General features: G+C 35.2%; 9 protein-coding genes across 9 annotated transcripts; 6 read left to right on the forward strand and 3 right to left on the reverse strand. All coding sequences in view use genetic code 12, as the record gives it.

Moving 5' to 3' along the window:
• Nucleotides 1-43: 43 nt before the first annotated feature.
• On the reverse strand, nucleotides 44-940 carry CD36_42990 (elongator complex protein 5 (gamma-toxin target 5) (protein iki1) (hat-associated protein 2); the record flags this gene model as incomplete). The annotated part of the gene is made up of 1 exon (XM_002419916.1): nucleotides 44-940. One exon carries the CDS (start codon nucleotides 938-940, stop codon nucleotides 44-46), a length of 897 nt encoding a protein of 298 aa, XP_002419961.1.
• A 208-nt stretch (nucleotides 941-1,148) lies between these two features.
• Nucleotides 1,149-4,436, forward strand: CD36_43000 (U2 snRNP component, putative; the record flags this gene model as incomplete). Its single annotated transcript, XM_002419917.1, has 1 exon — nucleotides 1,149-4,436. One exon carries the CDS (start codon nucleotides 1,149-1,151, stop codon nucleotides 4,434-4,436), a length of 3,288 nt encoding a protein of 1,095 aa, XP_002419962.1.
• Nucleotides 4,437-4,570: 134 nt separating this feature from the next.
• CD36_43010 (conserved hypothetical protein) lies at nucleotides 4,571-5,584 on the reverse strand (the record flags this gene model as incomplete). The annotated part of the gene is made up of 1 exon (XM_002419918.1): nucleotides 4,571-5,584. One exon carries the CDS (start codon nucleotides 5,582-5,584, stop codon nucleotides 4,571-4,573), a length of 1,014 nt encoding a protein of 337 aa, XP_002419963.1.
• A 683-nt stretch (nucleotides 5,585-6,267) lies between these two features.
• CD36_43020 (DNA repair protein, putative) lies at nucleotides 6,268-7,290 on the forward strand (the record flags this gene model as incomplete). The annotated part of the gene is made up of 1 exon (XM_002419919.1): nucleotides 6,268-7,290. The coding sequence occupies one exon, from the start codon at nucleotides 6,268-6,270 to the stop codon at nucleotides 7,288-7,290; it is 1,023 nt and encodes a 340-aa protein (XP_002419964.1).
• Nucleotides 7,291-8,827: 1,537 nt separating this feature from the next.
• Nucleotides 8,828-10,870, forward strand: NCP1 (NADPH-dependent cytochrome P450 reductase, putative; the record flags this gene model as incomplete). The annotated part of the gene is made up of 1 exon (XM_002419920.1): nucleotides 8,828-10,870. One exon carries the CDS (start codon nucleotides 8,828-8,830, stop codon nucleotides 10,868-10,870), a length of 2,043 nt encoding a protein of 680 aa, XP_002419965.1.
• Nucleotides 10,871-11,845: 975 nt separating this feature from the next.
• Nucleotides 11,846-13,189, forward strand: CD36_43040 (NADH:ubiquinone oxidoreductase, putative; the record flags this gene model as incomplete). Its single annotated transcript, XM_002419921.1, has 1 exon — nucleotides 11,846-13,189. The coding sequence occupies one exon, from the start codon at nucleotides 11,846-11,848 to the stop codon at nucleotides 13,187-13,189; it is 1,344 nt and encodes a 447-aa protein (XP_002419966.1).
• Nucleotides 13,190-13,388: 199 nt separating this feature from the next.
• CD36_43050 (mitochondrial hydroxyacyl-thioester dehydratase, putative) lies at nucleotides 13,389-14,264 on the reverse strand (the record flags this gene model as incomplete). The annotated part of the gene is made up of 1 exon (XM_002419922.1): nucleotides 13,389-14,264. One exon carries the CDS (start codon nucleotides 14,262-14,264, stop codon nucleotides 13,389-13,391), a length of 876 nt encoding a protein of 291 aa, XP_002419967.1.
• A 229-nt stretch (nucleotides 14,265-14,493) lies between these two features.
• CD36_43060 (ribosome biogenesis protein, putative) lies at nucleotides 14,494-15,456 on the forward strand (the record flags this gene model as incomplete). Its single annotated transcript, XM_002419923.1, has 1 exon — nucleotides 14,494-15,456. One exon carries the CDS (start codon nucleotides 14,494-14,496, stop codon nucleotides 15,454-15,456), a length of 963 nt encoding a protein of 320 aa, XP_002419968.1.
• Nucleotides 15,457-16,233: 777 nt separating this feature from the next.
• On the forward strand, nucleotides 16,234-19,971 carry CD36_43070 (karyopherin, putative; the record flags this gene model as incomplete). The annotated part of the gene is made up of 1 exon (XM_002419924.1): nucleotides 16,234-19,971. The coding sequence occupies one exon, from the start codon at nucleotides 16,234-16,236 to the stop codon at nucleotides 19,969-19,971; it is 3,738 nt and encodes a 1,245-aa protein (XP_002419969.1).
• Nucleotides 19,972-20,311: the final 340 nt, after the last annotated feature.

Raw genomic sequence — 20,311 nt, forward strand, 5'->3', positions numbered from 1 at the left:
TATATATAGAAAGTGTTGTAATCAGTAAAGTTAACATTTTCGTTTAAAATGGGTCTTCATAAGGATCTTCTTCATCGTAGTCATCGTCTTTTTCAAACTCATATACGATTGCACCACCAGCGGCACCCAATGACTCTTGTGCTTGCAAGAATGGCAACTCAACTTGTTCACGAGCAAGCTTTTGCTTTGAACTGGTTGTCAAATTAAATGTTGTCAAGTCTTTCAATAGGCTTTCATCTTCTTGCAAAGTTTCCTCAGAATCTTGTTTGTCTTTCCAAAGTTCATATTCATGACTTAGACTATTGATCGTGAGGGCATATGTTAATGAACGACCAGATTTCCTTCGATTTGTAAGTATAACTTTGAAAATGGAACTATTCAAATTAGTGTTAATTGGAAATGTCAAATTTTTAACTTTGGCTTCTAGTTCTTCCTCGTCTAAAGAGTCAGGTATTAAAGGATACAACTCAAATATTGTGCTTGCAATATAAGTCAATAATGTTTCCGATGATGGATAATTTGGATACTTTGATAACGATGTGGTACATTGGGTATGATAAACACCAACTAAGGTTATTGTTGGACCAACTAATTGTGCCACAAAGTGGGCCAACTCATCATTATTGACATAATTCAAGGAATCCACAATTATTAATAGTCTTTCATTGGATTCTCTCAAAGGCTTGACTTTTTCAATAATTTGAAGTAAAGTCATTGCCGAACAATCAATAAATTCATTGCAATAATCAGGTTCATTTATTGTTTCAAATGACAAATAAATAATCTTACTAGTAGTTTTAGAACACCTATGGACATATTCTTGAATTAAATAGTATGATGATTGAGTTAATGAATCCAAAATCAAGTGGAACGAAGAATTCTCTTTGAGTGATAACAATCGAGTCAATAACACTGTCGCATTTTGCGAGGTAGATGCCATTCTATACTAGCTGTAGAAGATGGCGAATGGGAACGAAGTTGAAGTAAAGAGGAGTTGTAACTAACGAGCGAAACAAGCCAAACCAAACTGGAAAAAAAAAAAAAAAACCAAATAGTTTGACACCCAAGAAAAACTCTCGATGAGATTAAACTGTTGATAGTGCGAAACTAATTCCAATGCTTTAATAAAAACTAACGTATTACCTTGTATGAAACAGAATATGGCACCCATTGAACGAAAAAGAAATTTGGCTGGTAATTACTCCATACCTGAATCCTTGAATAAGGAGCTACGGAAAGAGTTTGCCGAAGATGTATCGACTCCAATGGATAAATTACAAGATGACATCATTAATCAAAACAATTACAATAAAAAACGATTTCAGAGGTCTATTGTGCTAGATTTGGACGAGCAAAAGAGTTATAAACAAATTATGAATGAAAGAAACTTGGAAAGAGAAGAGCTCCGAGTAGAAAAGCTAATTAAAGAAAAAGGGGAGGGAGCTACTCAAACTATTGAAAGCACTCAAGAAAAGTTATTACCCCGTAAAAGAAAACAGAGATGGGATGTATCACCAGAAGAATACAAGAGGCAAAAAGAGTCTGAAGAAAGTAACGAATTGGTTAAACATTCTACATCTTCACTTATTGCAGAATTGGTACAGGGCAAAGTTCCTGTGGTTAAGGGGATTCCATTAACAGATTCGATATTGGAAAAAATATTGCCACCTGGGTATATAAAAGTGAATCCTCCCGCACATTTCAAGCAAAATGAAGAGACATTGCCACCAGATTTATCTGATGCCGTGACTACTACATCAGAATATTATTTGCCCCCGACCAATGAATCAGTAAGTATTTCCACAACAGAAATTCCAACCGATGTACCAGGAGTAAAAGGCTTGGAATTTTTCAAAGAGGAAGATATGAAGCATTTTGGGAAGCTAGTTCATTCAAACCCGGAATCCTTGAATGATGAAGAAAAGAAAGAACTAAACGCTATGAAACTAGTGTTGAAGATAAAAAATGGATCGCCAATCACACGTAAACGGGCTATGAAACAATTAACCAATAATGCCTTGAGATTTGGTCCCAAAGTTTTATTAAATCAAATTCTTCCTATATTATTGGAGCCTAACTTAACTCCCCAGGAAAGGCATTTGCTTATCAAAATGATTGGAAGAATTATATACCAATTAGATGAGTTAATTCGACCATATACTTCAAAAGTCCTTACTGTCATATCGCCATTCTTAATAGATGAAGACCCTACAGTTAGATTGGAGACACGGGAAATCATTTCTGGTTTAACCAAAGCAGTGGGTTTAGCAAATATTATATCGACATTAAGGCCAGACTTGGACCACGTTGACGAGTACGTCCGAAACTTGACAGCACGAATATTCGCCATAGTGGCCAACACGTTAGGTTTAAAATCATTTTTGCCATTCTTAAAAGCAGTCATCAAGTCGAAAAGGAATTGGACAGCAAGACACACCGGTATCAAAATAATTCAACAATTGTGTATTATGCTAGGGCAAGGAAATGGTACCACAATATTGCCATATCTTTCAAATATAGTTGAAATTTTGAAACCTCCAATTAATGACGAGTCCTTACAAGTTAGAACTATAACAGCATTAACTTTAGCTCAACTAGCTGATAATGTGTCACCATATGGCATTGATTCGTTTGAACCAATATTGGAACCAGTTTGGTTTGGAATTAGAAAACACAGAGGGAAAGGTTTGGCTAGTTTCTTAAAATGTATTGGGGCCATGATCCCGTTGATGTCGTATGATCCCAATTACGAGGATTACACTAATTATTATACTACAGAACTTATGCATATCATAACACGTGAATTCAAGTCTCCTGATGAAGATATGAGAAAGACTATTTTGCGTATTATAATGGGGTTACCTTTGTCGAGAAAGCTTATTCCAGGTTATGAAAAATCGATTGTGAAGCCATTTGTTAATGCATTTTGGAATCGTCGTACTGCTTCAGATTCAACGCAAATCACGAGGCTAGTAGTGGAAGCGACCAATCATTTGGCTATTAAATTTGATTTCCTAGACATGTTAGAGCACATTGTATACTTTACAAAAGACGACAATGAACAATTGCGGAAATTGGCGATTGAAGCTGTTAATAAATTAATTTCCAACAATAGACAAGAATTGATAGGTATGGATTCCCAATTGGATAGAAAATTGGTTGATGGTGTTTTATTTGCCTTTCAAAAGCAAACTCAACACCAAAAGATATACTTGACCTGTTTTGGAACATTGGCAGATGCTTTAAATGTAAGATTAAAACCTCATTTAAATTCAATACTAAGTACCATCTTGTACCGAATGAAGAATAAATTGGCAGAGATAAGACAACAAGCTTCAGATTTGATTGCTATTATAGCTCCAGTGATTAAGCAATGTTCAGAACATGACGATGAATTGTTAATGAAATTGATATTAATTTTGTATGAGTCACTTGGTGAAGTCTACCCAGAAGTTTTGGGATCAATTCTAAATGCATTATATTCATGTCTTGATTCAATTGACAAAGCAACATTATATACCATGTCAAATCCTTCAATCAATCAAATTCTACCAACATTAACCCCAATTTTGAAGAATCGACACGAAAAAGTTCAAGAAGCATGTATTAAATTGGTGGGATTAATAGCTAGAAAGAATTCGGAAACCATAAATGCAAAAGAATGGATGCGTATTTGTTTTGATTTGTTGGAAATGTTGAAGGCTCAACGTAAAAGAATTCGAATTGCCGCTAACAGTACATTTGGCTATATTGCCAAAACTATTGGGCCTCAAGATGTAATAGTTATGCTTCTAAATAATTTACGTGTTCAAGAACGTCAATTAAGAGTTTGTACAGCAGTTGCAATGGGTATAGTTGCTGAAACTTGTTTACCATTTACTGTTTTGCCAGCAATCATGAATGAATACAGAATTCCTGAAAAAAATGTGCAAAATGGTGTATTAAAAGCGATGAGTTTTATGTTTGAATATTTGGATGGGAAAATCACAAAGGATTATTTGTTTGCTATAACACCTTTGCTAGAAGATGCATTGACAGATAGAGATTTAGTACATCGTCAAACTGCTGCAACAGTGATTTTTCATATAGCAATAAATTGTATTGGATTAGCCGATAATGATTATAGTGATGTTTTCATTCATTACTTGAATTTGATTATGCCTAATGTTTTTGAAACATCACCGCACGTGATTTCAAGGATTTTGGAGAGTATAGATGCCTTAAGATTGGTTATTGGTAATGGGACTTTTACAAACTACGTTTGGTCTGGATTGTTTCACCCGGCAAGGAAAGTCAGAACACCATACTGGAAGATTTTCAATAATGCATATGTTCAATGCAGTGATGCATTAGTTCCGTGTTATCCAAGAATTGAGAATCTTCCGGATGACAAAGAGTTAAGTTACAAATTGGAAGAGTTGGATTTGTTTTTATAGAGGAATATGAATATAAATACTTGTATTCAGATGTGACAACAATACTAATAGTCATGAAATTGAGAGAAACTAACAACCTTGCACATAAAACAGAAGCGCAGTGATTATTGCACTGATGAAATTTACACCATCGTTTAGTCAGTCTCATAAGCAATGTTCAAGTTAGCATTTCTGTAGACGTAGTTACGTACCTGAACTTTATCTTCATCGTAATCAACAACATCATCATCAACATCGTCGTCGTCAACATCGTCATCACCGTCTTCCACTTCATATTCTGCCCTGCCATCAAAATCCCCATCTCCATCTTCTGCAGGTATTTCTTCCCAATTTTCTGATTCACGAATATATAGTCTAGTAACATATCTGGTAACTTTTCTAGCTTGTAATTCCAATATGTCCTCAATATCCGCCAAATCAATCTCTTCATCTGAAGTACTAGGTGTGACACTAGTTGATATAACACCGGGATAACAATCGATATATATTTCATTATTTTCACTATCATTAAACTGAGGAATCGATGACATCCAGTTCATTATTTTTTCTTTATAAGTCATATTGGGAGCCTTTCTGGGGTTTAATGTGTTGAAAACTTCCAAAGTTGGTGACACTGTTGTTTCTCCACTATCATGCTGTTGTTGTGGATGTTGTAGCTGTTGGTGCGAGTTCGGCGGTTGGAGCAAATGTGGTGGTGCTAATGGTCGAGGAATGTGTAGCGGTGTAGGGGTCACCGCAGATGATTCTGTGTAATTGTTAGTTATTGAGGTACCTCGTCTTGGATAATAACTAGGTATATTTCTGGGAATATGGTCTGCTACAGAACCACTGCCATAACCTTTCACATAAATATAACCATCAGGAGCTACAGGAAGTCCTGAAGTAACTTTTTTCGTTGAAACGCCGTTCTTTAGTGTATTAGCAGTTGAGATATTGAAGCTGTACATAGGCGGGTAAGCTACATTCTTTGGTATTGATCTCTTTGGTTGCTGTTGTTGAGGATTAATTGAGCTGGACAATATGCTGCTATTGTTGCTATTGCAATTATTGTTTGCTGTATTGTTGGTATCCACTGTTTTCACAAGTAATTGGTTGTTGTTTGCTAGAGGATGAAGAATTGACTGTTGCCGCTTTGTTTTATCATCCATGATAAATTGTGAATTATTACCCAACAATAATTAATAAAACTGTGTTTCTCTATTTTGAACTTCAATCAAACGACAAAACTAATGATATTAATAAATAATTCGAAACTACTTGTGTTTGTATAAGTTCTTGTGGATGAAAGAAAAACTGGAGTATTTGTATAATGATAGGAGAGAGCTTGATTGCAAAAATCTAAGAGTAAGTCGTGTGGGCAAAGTAAAAAATAATTACACCCCACAATACCGTCATCTCCAGCAAACACCAAGGGAATGAACAATGCAGCCATAAATATCACTGTTTTGTCCATATTGTGAGGTAGAATCTTGCAAAGGCTTTTCTCGTCATTTAGTCATTTGTATTCTTGCTGTTAATTTCTAATGTATTCTCCAATAGACTATATACGGGATAGTATTTGTAATTCTGATTCATTATTTGTTGGAAAATTGTTAAGCGTTTCTATAATCTGTTCTATCTCTCTTGCATTAGAAAAGGAACCAGCTAAAAACAATTCAGACTTTTTTCAAATAATATACATTCTTTTCATCATTGAAATGTTTATGTTTGAGCAGTTAGTGTTTTAAAAGACGCGTACTCAATCACGAAACAGGGAGAAAAAAAAAATATTTTGTTGGCGTTTCTACATCTAGCTATACCATACAAACCAACCCAGATTAATATTCATATCATGAGTCTGTTGAAACGAAAAATCCCACTTGATGAAATTGAAGATTTTATTGCTGAAGAAGAAGAAGAGGAGGAAGAAGAAGAAGACGGTGGTTTATATGAGGAAGATAATGAATACGTTGAACCAAGTGGAACAGCAACACCTCTTGATGAGAGTGAGATTCAACATGTCGTAAATCAAGTTGTTAGATTGTTTCTTTCTAGAGAATTGAATGGCAGAACTACAAGACCAGATGTTATTAGAAAACATATTAAACATAATTTGGGGAGAAAAATTACCACTGAAAAGTTAATACAACAAGCAAATATAATATTAACAGAAGTATATGGATTGAAGATAGAGGAAGTCCCCACAATAAAACAAGAGGATAAAAAATCATTGAAATCAAGAAAAGTTGCCTCAGATAGAAATCCTTATATGGTGACAAGTGCGTTACTGAGCAAATCAAGAGCCATTCTAGGGGAATTGTGGAACCAAAATTTATCCCAGAGTGTGAAAAAGATTGACATTGGTGGTAATAAATTCTTTTTACCAAAATATTCTATAACTTCAATACCTGGATCCCATTATGAGTTGGTCAAGACTGGGATTATGCTTGTTATAATTTCCCTTATTATATTGAATGAGAATCATGTTTCAGAGTCTGCATTATTGAAGAATCTTCACAAGTTTGGTATAAGTAGTAATCTTAATGTTAAAAACAGTAACTTTAACTTGAATAGCCAGGACTTGCTTAAGGAATTGGTGAACAAGGATTATATCCTCAAAAATGTCATTAAGGGAAGATCTGAACTGGAGAACATTTTTGACTATTCTATAGGACAGAGATCATTGGTTGAATTTTCACCTCAAGGAGTGTTTGATTATATTAAAATTATATATGGAAGCAAGTTTGATAGCACCATAGCAGAGAGGGCGTTAGTTACCATTGAAAGAGCATATGGGGTTGCTTTACACAATGCAGAGGAAAATAATGAACGAGAAGGATCAACTGAGGCCAACAGTCAAGACGGATCAGAGTAGTATATGACTATATGATTGCAGGTAAAATTTGGTACTCCTTATTCAATTAACAATTGGATCGCTATATCTATGAAGAAAGTGTTGACTAATAATGCAAAGTATACACAGGAAATGGGAATTGTTTATCTTTTTAAACGTAATATCTATTGGTTTAGGTTTTGACAGTTCAATGTGACAAGATCTTATTCTATCGATCTAAAGCTCAATTGAATAGTTGATTAATTGAAATGAGATACAGAAAAAAAATACATAGAAGTATCACAACTAAATTCCACACATATATATATATATATAAGTAAAGATTATTAGTAGCATCTCAGTGGTTGACCAAGATATAAATGAGCAAACTCCTCGTTTATTACAAAACTCGTTTTTCACTAACTGTTAAACCAAACTTCCGCTGTAAACATCATATTCCTCTGAATTTCTCATGCATGGAATTAGTCTCCCGATGTTATTTGATAATCCCTGATTCGGAAATAAGTTGCGAAAAAACGGAAAATAGGAAAAGCTGGTGAAATGTTGGAGTATACAAAGAACAAATTAAACGACACCTAGGAGGGAACCACAATCTGAAACAATATATAGCTACGGCTCCTACACAAACCTGAAGATAGCCACATGTGAATATGTATTAAAGGGTCTCACCAATAACCGACGAACAATAGACAGGACAAAAGAATATAACAACAAAAGGTGATTTCTGCAAATCAAACAACGGAGTTGATGTCAAGAGCTTTATCATAAATGTCAAATGTCAAATGTTAATTCTATTTTCCGCTTTTTTCTTATATGGGTAGAATATCGTTAACCTTTAGTATTTTGCGGAATTGTCTACTATTAATGAGTTGTGATAAACCAAATGAAAAAGAAATCACGCTAGTGAATAGGATAACACACCTATTGAAGACACAACAAGAACGAACAAGAGAATATCTATCATAGCTCAAATCAAACAATTATCACTACATGATAAACACCAGAAATTGTAATGGCAACAACCAAAAAAATTTCCGTTAACATAATCAGTTGTTGTACCTAGTTGAACAAATCATCATTAAAATAAGGTGGTGCTTAAGTTCTCTTGTGATTTTTTTTTCCCCCATTCTTTTTGTGTGTTGAATAAATTTTTCACATCCACTTTTTTCATTGATTCTCTTATTCGTACAAATCTGTGATTTTAGCTCGTTCCTGTCGCCCTTTGGGATATGTACGTTTCGGCATAGTCGCACACTATTCCTCTCTTTCTCTCATGATTTTCAACAACATTAACTATTTTACTACAACATCAAAATATTAAATAACCCCCATCAATACAATAAATACAACTCAAGAAAAAGGAAAAAAAAGAAAAATCCTTTTAACTCCCAACTAATCTTTTTTTTTTTTTTTTAGTTTTCTTTCTTTCTTTCTTTCTTTTACCTTCTTTCTTTCTTAATTTAATTTAATTTAATATAATTATCCAATTGGTCCTATAATTATTATCGTGAATTTGATTTTCCTTTTTTTTTTTTTATATTGAGATCATTTCGACTTAATGGCATTAGACAAATTAGATTTATACGTTATCGTGACATTGGTGCTTGCAGTAGCAGCATATTTCGCTAAGAACCAATTTCTCACCAAACCACAAGACACTGGTTTCCTTTCCAACGAAGGTACTGGTGGAAATTCAAGAAACATATTGGAGACATTGAAGAAAAACAATAAAAATACATTATTATTATTTGGATCACAAACTGGTACTGCTGAAGATTATGCCAATAAATTATCTCGTGAATTGCATTCCAGATTTGGGTTAAGCACCATGGTTGCTGATTTTGCTGATTATGATTTTGATAATTTTGGTGATATTTCCAACGACATCTTGGTATTTTTCATTGTTGCTACTTACGGGGAAGGTGAACCCACTGATAATGCCGACGAATTCCATACTTGGTTAACTGATGAAGCTGATACCTTGAGTACTTTGAGATTTACTGTTTTCGGATTAGGTAACTCTACTTATGAATTCTATAATGCCATTGGTAGAAAATTTGACCAATTATTAGAAGAAAAAGGTGGTGAAAGATTTGCTGAATACGGTGAAGGTGATGACGGTACTGGTACTTTAGATGAAGATTTCTTATCTTGGAAAGATGGCGTTTTTGATTCATTGAAGAACAATTTGAATTATGAAGAGAAAGAGTTGAAATACGAACCAAATGTCAAGTTGACTGAACGTGATGATTTAACTGTTGATGACTCTAATGTCTCACTTGGTGAACCAAACAAAAAGTATATCAATTCTCAAGGCGCTGATTTAACCAAAGGTCCATTTGACCACACCCATCCATATTTAGCCAAGATAACTAAGACAAAGGAATTATTTAACTCCAAAGATAGAAATTGTGTTCATATTGAATTTGATATTTCCGACTCCAACTTGAAATACAGCACTGGTGATCATTTAGCAGTTTGGCCATCTAATTCAGATGAGAATATCAAGCAATTCCTTAAATGCTTTGGTTTAGAAAACAAGGAGAACACTGTTATAGAATTGAAAGCATTAGACTCTACTTATTCAATCCCTTTCCCAAGTCCAATTACCTATGGTGCTGTTATTAGACACCATTTGGAGATCTCTGGACCAATTTCAAGACAATTGTTCTTATCCATTGCCGGATTTGCACCTAATGAAGAGACAAAGGCTACATTGACTAGAATTGGTAACGATAAAAAAGAGTTTGCTTCCACAATTACCCGTAGAAAGTTCAATATTGCTGATGCATTGTTGTTTGCTTCCAAAGGTGAAGCTTGGGTTGATGTTCCATTTGAATTCATTATTGAAAATGTTCAGCATTTGACACCTCGTTACTACTCGATTTCTTCTTCTTCTTTAAGTGAAAAACAATTGATCAATATTACTGCTGTTGTTGAAGCTGAAGTCGAAAGTGACGGAAGAGCTGTTACTGGTGTTGTTACTAATTTATTGAAGAACATTGAAATTGAACAAAACAATACCAACGAAAAGCCATTAGTTCATTATGATTTAAATGGTCCAAGAAGCAAATTCAGCAAGTTTAAATTACCAGTTCACGTTAGAAGATCCAACTTTAAATTACCAAAGAATACCACCACTCCTGTCATTTTGATTGGACCAGGAACTGGTGTTGCTCCATTGAGAGGATTTGTTAGAGAAAGAGTACAACAAGTTAAGAATGGTGTTAATGTTGGAAAGACTATTTTATTCTATGGTTGCAGAAACGAACACGATGATTTCTTGTATAAACAAGAATGGTCTGAATATGCCAGTGTATTAGGTGACAAATTCCAAATGTTTAATGCTTTTTCAAGACAAGATCCATCGAAAAAAGTGTACGTGCAAGATAAAATTGTGGAAAATTACAAAACTGTTAACGAATTGTTGAACAATGGTGCTACCATTTACGTTTGTGGTGATGCCAGTAGAATGGCAAGAGACGTTCAAGCGGCCATTGCTAAGATTGTTGCCAAAGATAGAAATATCACTCAAGAAAGTGCCACTGAATTAGTTAAGTCTTGGAAGGTTCAAAATAGATACCAAGAAGATGTTTGGTAAGTGAAATCAATTGAAACTAAAGCAATCAAACATTTCAAAACAAACCACAAACCAACAAGTAAAACAAATATACAACAATTATTGGTCTTATATTATAGAGAGTTTTCATGATTAGTATATATATATATTAAATTAGCTTATTGTAGTTTTGTTCCTACTCGTAGATTTATTGTTAATTATGTTAGATAATAATATATGTAAATTTAGTAAATCTGAATGCACTAGATTCGTCTCTCTTTTATTTGAAAACGGTGATTTCAGAAATGAAGTTGTTGTGTTTTTTTGACTGGATTCTATACCAAGATCAGACTCGTGGACACTTTGTAGCGGAAATTATATGATCCTTTGAAGTTTTCCTGGTACTCCCAGTATGAATTCTCCCACCTACTTAGTTCCACAATTCTGGAGTGAAGTCAAATATTATCTAAGAATTTATGACAGAATACTCTTGTAATTTCTATTTATCTAATTAAAATCAACTCATCGAGTGCAATTTGATTCTACGGCGTTTTGTTAACAAGTGTCAACCTTCTTCTATTGAAAACAAAGTTAAACTGTGCCAAGAAAAATAATCAATCGTTCTCTTCTCATTTTTTTTTTTTTTCAGTAAATTCTCATAGCAAACTAACTAACACAATGGGTCAGGATTGTTCTTCAAATATGGACATTATGTGTAGCATAAAGTGAATTACATTTCTGAACATCCCTTTAACCCATTCAAAACGTTCTTCACAACTTGTTACTTCAATTCCTGTAGTTGCGGGAATTTATATGCGCTCCGAACTTACGAGCCCCCCGATCTATACCGAGAAAAGGAAAAATTGAAAAATCTTAAAAGAAAAAAGACCAAGATCTCGATTTGATGAAAAAGATAATAAAAAAAAAAAAAAGTATAAATAACCTTCAACGTCTTGACAGCAGAATTTCAAACAAATTAGGAATTTACATATCTATATACACTTTTGTTTATTTAGCATGGCAGACCTCACGGAACAACTACCTAAAGGATATGACGATTTGTCAACACCTACTATATTCAACGACAGGAATTTGCATCCAATTGCAAAATCATTCACCACAAACATTCTTATAGTTGGTGGGGCTTATAGTGGGTTATCTGCTTTGAGGTCTCTACAGCTACGTTTAGATGAGCAAATAGAACTCTTTAAACAAAAGCAGCCATCCTCACCAGCCAGGAAATTGTCACTTACCATAGTAGAGCCACGAAATGGGCTATTGAACATCCTTGGCATCCCTAAATCAATTGTGGATTCTGCATTTGCAAAGACCCAATTTGTCCCTTTCAAGGACCTACACAATTGTCAGTTCACCAACATATTTTCTGATTCCCAGGACGAGTACGACATATCGTGGTTTGGCAACGACAATGAATGGCTCGACATAAACTATGTGCATGGAAGAGTGACATATTTGGACCAGCACAAGGCACAGTATACACTTGGGTCACCTGCATCTGAGAAGGCCATTATTGAGTTTGACTATGTGATTTTGGCCACGGGGCGAGATAGAAATTGGCCCACTACGCCTCTGGCCACGACATACCGCCAGTACATGCTTGAAATGGATAATACACGACAGGAGATTGCCAATGCCGATACCATCAGCGTTATTGGTGCTGGGGCGGTGGGTATTGAGTTTGCCGGGGATATCCAGACCGAGTTCCCACACAAGACCGTCAATCTAATCCACCCACACGAGTGTTTCCCACAGGAACCGTTGTCCAACGAGTTCAAAAAGCTCACGCAGGACTCACTTGAACGAGCAGGCATAAATGTGTATCTAAACACCAGAATCAAACCTGAATTGACAGAGAAACGTCATGGCGACCTTGCAACGACAAACAATAAGATAATCCATTCCAACCTAAACATATGGAGCTGTTCCAAACACAACAACATTGGGTTCCTCTCTCAGCACATCTGTGAGAATTACGCGACAAGCACTAAAAACTTGTCCGTCAACCAATACTTGCAGTTGTACAGTCCCGAAACAAACACCACAATCAAAAACTTTTTTGTGTTGGGAGATTTAGTGGAGTTGCCAATTATCAAGTCTGCCGGATGGGCCATGTACATGGGCCGACAAGTGGCAAACAATTTGAGCCATTTGATATTTAATGGGGTTTTTGTTGAACCGTTCCCGGACTTGAATGCGATTCCGTACGGGATGGTGATTGTTGGTGGCAACAACGAGATTATCAGCGAACTAGCAGGCGAGGTTGAAGTTGACAATGAACATTATAAACAAGAGTATGAGGACTACTGTATAGGTAAGATTAGAGCAACCATAGATATGTAATTACTTCCCCTCGCCGCTCAAAGATTTTGTGTAAACAATAGAAGGGGAAAAGGGAATTCAAGTGGTATTTGAATGTTGGAATCGTATATTAAACATTCATATTATCCATACAATCCATTCGAAAATACAGAAACTAGAGATAATGAACAAGTCTATAAATGAAAATCAGCTGTGGCTTTATTCCCACAGAGTACCCAAATCATGTTGACAAAGTGGCTGTTAGATCACCACGTAAGTAAAGCTTTTTAGACTCTTGGTTATAAATTTCAAGTGTAAATGAATTATTGGACTTAGATTCAATCAGTATTGACGTTTCATCATTAACAAACATTGGAGCATAGGTGCGATATTTGAAATTAACTGGCTTCAAATCTGGATACGTTATAGCAAACCAGTATAGTAATAATGTAACTTGTAATGGGCCATGCACTATCATGTTCGGTAAATTTTCAATGGAACGACAATAATTAGCATCAATATGAATTTTATGGAGGTTGTACGTCAACATACTATACTTTAATAAGTCAATACTCGATACATGAAATGAAGGCCCGTTGGAGGATACGCTTTCTGCAAGTTTGTAGTTTTCCACTGGACTATATAATTCATTGGTATAAGTTAAAGTTCGACTTTCTTTCAAAACTTCTTCAGACTGGAATATGAAATTTCTCCATATACTCACTAGCACTGATTCATCAATTATTCGAACTGATTTCAAGCTTTCTCTGCAGTCAATGGGTGAGTTTAGAGGGGGCGTTGACACAAAATCTAATTCACCTCTAGCCCACATCCGACGCAAATAAAGTTGTTCACCTTGTTCGTTTACTGGTGCTTGATAATTGTCATACCCGTCACTGCCCAATTTTATATTCAATTGGTTGTTGAACAAAAAGTGGAACCCTTGAAACCATGATTTATTAATTGGTGGATGATGATTGATTTGCAAGATACTGTTTAACAAATTCGTTAGGTTGTTGTATTTCCCGATTGAAAACGTATCTTTGATCATCATTGGTTTGGATTTGACAATGTTGGCCCATTTGTAAATGCACTCTTTTGTAATTGGGGTTATCATTGTTTCTTGCACTTTCTGATTAAGGAATAGTTTACCAATGATTTGTGGCGAGATATACTTTTTGATGTTTGCTTCACAGTTGTCGTCGCGGCAAAAAGTGTGAGAATCTACTCAATAGACCCACCAGGGCGACGACAGAGAATAATGTCACACAACAGAAAAAATAAAAGTCGCCAGAAATCTAAGGCATATTGTTAAATCAGAATTGTAACTACGAAAAAAAAAAAATATGTATATTCGCGATAGAACCATCTCATCTCATCACCCTTTTTATACTACAGAAGATCTACTACACCGCTATACGATCATGAGTACAAGCGAAGCATTAAAGAACATCAAAAACAAACAGCGAAGACAAAAGGTATTTGCAGAAATAAAACATGAGAAGAATAAACAACGTCATAAGCAAAGAGCAGAAAGAGCTAAGGAAGAACGAGACAATCCTGAATTGAGAGAAGAAAGAATAGCTGCTAATATTCCAGATACCATAGATAGCAAACGTATTTATGATGAAACTATAGCGGCTGAAGTTGAAGGTGATGATGAGTTTCAGTCGTATTTCACTAATTTGTTGGAAGAACCAAAAATTTTGCTAACAACAAACGCCAATGCCAAAAAACCAGCCTACGAATTTGCTGATATGATTATGGACTTTTTACCAAATGTGACATTTATCAAAAGGAAAAAGGAGTACACAATGCAAGATATGGCCAAGTACTGTTCCAATAGAGGTTTCACTGCATTGATAGTTATTAACGAAGATAAAAAGAAGGTTAATGGTATTACTCTCATCAATTTACCTGAAGGGCCAACATTTTATTTTTCAGTCTCATCAATAGTTGACGGTAAGAGGATCAAAGGACATGGGAAAGCTGGTGATTATTTGCCCGAGATTGTCTTGAATAATTTCAATTCGAGATTGGGTAAAACTGTTGGAAGACTATTCCAAAGTATTTTCCCACACAAACCTGAACTTCAAGGTCGACAAGTGATCACTTTGCACAATCAACGTGATTACATTTTCTTTAGAAGACATAGATATATTTTCAGAAATGAGGAAAAGGTTGGATTGCAGGAATTGGGACCGCAATTTACATTGAAGCTAAGAAGAATGCAAAAGGGAGTACGTGGTGATATTGTTTGGGAACACAGACCAGATATGGAAAGAGACAAGAAAAAGTTTTACTTGTAGGTGGGTGTAGAAGTAGTAGTAGTAGTAGTAGTAGTAGTAGTGGTGTGTTTGTGTGTCTCTGTGTGTATGCATAAGTGTGTAAAGATTAATAAAGCTAATTTGAAAAATTAATAGACGTTCTCAATAGGGTTACGAGATAGATGTCAAATCCAATAGATTTGACCATTTGGCTCCATATACATTAATCACGTATCATATCACACCGGTAATGATAAAAGGTTTCTATCTTATGCTGCCACTATTATTGTGGGGGTTATTTGGACTCACTGGACACAGGCGGAACGAACGCCTCAAGCATAGATAAACAATACCAAAAAAAAAAAGCCTGACCTCTCTCTCGCGCCCTCCCTCTTTTGTCTCTCTTCCTACACACAAAACAACATCTACAAAACTCAACATTAAATTTTTCCAAGAGAAAGAAAAAAAAACGCACAACATCAACAAGAACAAGAACAACAACTACAACAACAACGAGAATAGACAAAAAAAAAAAAATCACGCAAATCCTTATTTAATCTAATCAGCTATCATTTGTTTTCCTAATCAGAACTCCCACTAGGAACAGAGAAGCTTTCATCATTTTACATCAATTGTTGACATATAACTTGTATTTGTGAGAGTTAATTGTCACGTTAGAAATTGTATTTTACTTAGAGTGTATTATAGAAACATTTATTCAATTTTCACCTCATTGCTCAATCATTCATTTGTTCTCATATCCCTTTCCCTTCTTAAGTATTTAGTCGTTAAATCTGGATATTAAATTTAGTAAATCAAATGACAATGGATAGTGGAGGCGTTCAACAGATAGTATCTGCATTGCAAATAGTGTATGACCCCAAATCGACAAATGATCGAAGAAGAGAGGCACAGACCTTTTTAGATACCATCAAAACAAACGAGGAAAGTCCGTTCTGGGGTTATCAATTGGCATTGCCAGAAAATAATGGCGACAATTACATTGTAAGGTACTTTGGGTTGTCACTATTACAGCAATCGATAACTACAAATTTTCACACTTTTGATCAAGCAAAGACAGCTGCTGTAAAGCAGTGGATAATTGATTTATCCACCAAAGTTGAACCAAGTGATCCTCATTACATCAAAGAGAAGATTGCTTTGTTATGGGTTTCAATAGCAAAGAGAGTTTGGGGAAATCATCTAATCAAATCGAGGGACTCTCATCACAACAGTGTAGATGAAAACACAACAATATCGACAAACCTAGAGAATAATAATAAACTGTCGGTCTCTCTCACGGAACAAGAGTCCGTCGATGGCTGGGTATCTATGGATGCCGATTTATTAAAGTTGTGGAATAACAACATAACATGCCGAGAACTATCTTTGATTGTTATTAGAACATTGTTTGAAGACATTTATTTGTTGGATGATCCAATTTCCTCCAAAAGAAGCACACTATTGAATCAATTATCAATTTTGATTGTGACTCCTCAAAGTGTATTAGAGTCTATGTATGAGAACAATCCTAACGTCACAATTTGCAAGGCTCTGGCTGATGGGTGGTTTATAACATGGTCGAGATATTTGGTTGAGTTGTTAACTAACAACGACTATAAAGATAAGATCTGCCAAACATTTGTGCCCAAGATATTATCGGCATTTAAAACTTGCTTACATTGGATCAACCCCTCCGTATTAAGACAAGAGAATATCATGCAAACGTTAATTGGTATATTAACTATCCCTGATGTGCCAATGAAAATTTTAGCCGTTGATTGCTTGCATATTTTGTTTACGAGAACTTACACCCAACCTGAAGATTTTGACTTCTTCATTGGTTCAGTATTTACCAGTGAGGGCATAACAAAATTAAGCGAGTTTTATCATTCATTACATTTAGATCCTGATGATGTAGACGAAACTGTTTATTCACTCTTGAAGAAAACAGTGGAAATGATCGTGTCCTTGAGTGAATACTTGAATATTGCTTCGAGAAATAAAGTTTCGTGGGAAAGTTCTGATGTTGATAGCTATTTGAAATTGGTATTGGAAACCACAAGCCACCCTAGTTTGATAATTAGTGGTTTATCGTTGCAAATGTGGATCACCATATTGAGATTCGATGAGTTAAGTGCGAAACCTCAATTTGTAAAACTCATGCCAGACTTGCTAGAGATTGCTGCCAATAGAACCATAAATTATACCTACGATGAAAACAACATCTCAAAAAAGTTTTTGGACGTTGATTTCGATTCAACTCCAGATGCCAATTCGTTTCTACAAAACTACAGAAAATTCAATGAAGATATAACACGTATCACTGTGTGCAAGGATCCTGAAAATGGATTAGCATGGCTCGAAAATAGACTTCAAGTATTTTTTAGCTCGGAATTAGGTAACAGATGCGTCAGCGAATTTAAATTAGGTGAAAAGTCAGAAGAGTTCAATTATGGATCGTCTCAACTTAGCACAATTGATTACACTTTACGTGGTGTCACTCGTTGGAATGAATGGTATAATCGGGAGGACAAAAATACAATTAAGGAGAGATTAAATAAATTGGTTGAATCTTTATGTGAACGTTTATTGGCAATGAATTTTGCCAGCCCATTATTGGTTAGAAAGCAGATGCAAACATTAGTTCATTTTGCTCCACTTTTGAAGGATGTCAACCCACCGCTCATGTTTAGAGCTTTAGAAAAGATTCTTACTACTGCGACTTACCCTTATCCACCTAATGTATCGGATGAGGATATGGAATTGATTCGAGATTTAAGAGGTAGCTGTGGAACCGAATTAAATAGATATGCCTACATGATGCCTGAAGGATTGAGCAAGATATTTACTGATTTAGAGAATGCCATTGCCAATATATTATCTGCAAAAAAAGTCAGTGATCATGAAAATGTTGCACTCAAATCGTTTCTTTTGGTAATTGCGTTTAGGTCGTCTATTGGTAATAAGGATGAAATATTTGCAAAGATTGTCGATCCAGATTTAGCCGCATGGTCTGCACCCGAGACGGAGAAAGGGTTAATGGATTTACATTGGTTTATGGAAAGAATTGGTATTGTTGAAATTGCTTCCTATTTCCAGAGTCGTGGAATAACTGCCACTACGAACCTTTTGGAGGCAAAAATGGATGAAGAAGGTAAATTGTTGAAAACAAAGTTAAAGGATCACTGGTCTTCTATTTTCCCAATAAGAGCGACAAGAATTTTTATTCAGTATAGTATAGAGAAATTGAACCATAATTCTCCTGAGTATTTACATCTATTGAAACTTTGGAAACCAAGAATTCAACCGATTGTGCCGCATATTTTGCAACTATTGACACAAATTCAAGCTTATCATGATCCTCAGAATTGGAAAGATTTACCAATCGAAGTTCAATCGTTTGTTAAAGAGAGTTGTACCGAAAGATTTTGGCAGCAAGGAGTATCTATTCAATCGAAAGAAACATTTATGGAGGAGAATGTGAAAGCTGCTTTGACTTTAAGGGATTTTGCCGATTCGGTGGGGCATTTGATTAGATATACTCGAGAATATGCATTTTTAACTGTGGGCTCAATAGCTCAATTGGAAGACACATTGTATGAAATTCCTGGCATTGCACTGATGATCTGGAAGGCCGTGGCGGGTGATACAATTGGTGTCACATTACATAGTTGGAAGCATATGATAAACAGTTGCTTACGAGTAGTTATTAAGTTTTGTCCTGTGAAGTATGTTGAAGTATTTATGAGTGAATTATTACCAGCAGTGTTCTTAGACTTGGACAAATTACTTGTTGATAGATGGACTAAAATAAATGGCAATGGGATACAATTGCAAGGAAACGAAGATGACGAAACTTTGTCGGAAGAGATGATGGAAGAACACATGTTAAGGCAATTGACTGCAACTGTTGTGAGATTATTGATGGATGTTGTTGGTCAATATAATGCTAGACCAGCCACTGACACTCAGTTTGCATGCAAGAAATTAGTAGCTGAGAATAAGGAGGTTTTAGCCCCATTCCTACAAATATGTTGTCATTTGTTTTTGTTCAAAGATACAAAGTGTTCGTTCAATACTATTTTGGTAATACGTAACATCTTGCCCGAAGTCTTGTTAAAGGACGACGAAGTTGATAAATATCTTTCTGATCACCTTATCAAGTCTTTGCTTGAGGTATTGCTTGATGATTATTTTGCTGAGACGCATAGTGAAGCTGCAATTGCATTAACAACTTTGTATTGTGCTTTGAGATCTAAAAACGATTACCCAGCCAGGATTTTGATTCAGAATTTACAAAATATAAATACCCGAGACATTAGTAATTTTGAATCACAGTTGGTCAATTCAAAATCCTTGCGACACCAAAGAGGTGCTTTGATAGATTTAGTGAGAAGATCTAAAAACCAAGAAGTTGATGAAATGACCAAAAGAAAGAAAGAGTTGGAAGCAGTTTCTATTGCTAATAGAAAGAAGAGAAATGGTGGTGTTGATGTCATGAATGATCCGTATACTGAAAATGGTGCATTGGGACAATTGTTTGGCGAAGATTAAAAGGCAAGAATTCTTTTTTTTAAAAAAAAATAGCAACCTGCATGTATGACCAAGTTGAGCCATAAATGATCGATTGATGTTGTATTTAGTGTTTTATATCCTTTTTGAATGTAAATTTGAGATGTTCAGCTATTCTTAGATTCGTATACAAGTGTTGAAAATTATGTGGCTTATGACACGTACGATTATTTCAAAATTGATCTCTTCTCCGGGTAAACGACGCGGGAATTTTTTCCTTTCTTTTTTTCTTTGGATTATTTTTCAGAATCTTTTTATTTTTTTTTTTTTTTTTGTCCAAGGCTAAACGGTGAAACAAATTATAAACAAATAAGACCAACTT

Source organism: Candida dubliniensis, chromosome 4 (assembly GCF_000026945.1).
Source record: "Candida dubliniensis CD36 chromosome 4, complete sequence".
Taxonomy (NCBI): domain Eukaryota; kingdom Fungi; phylum Ascomycota; class Pichiomycetes; order Serinales; family Debaryomycetaceae; genus Candida; species Candida dubliniensis.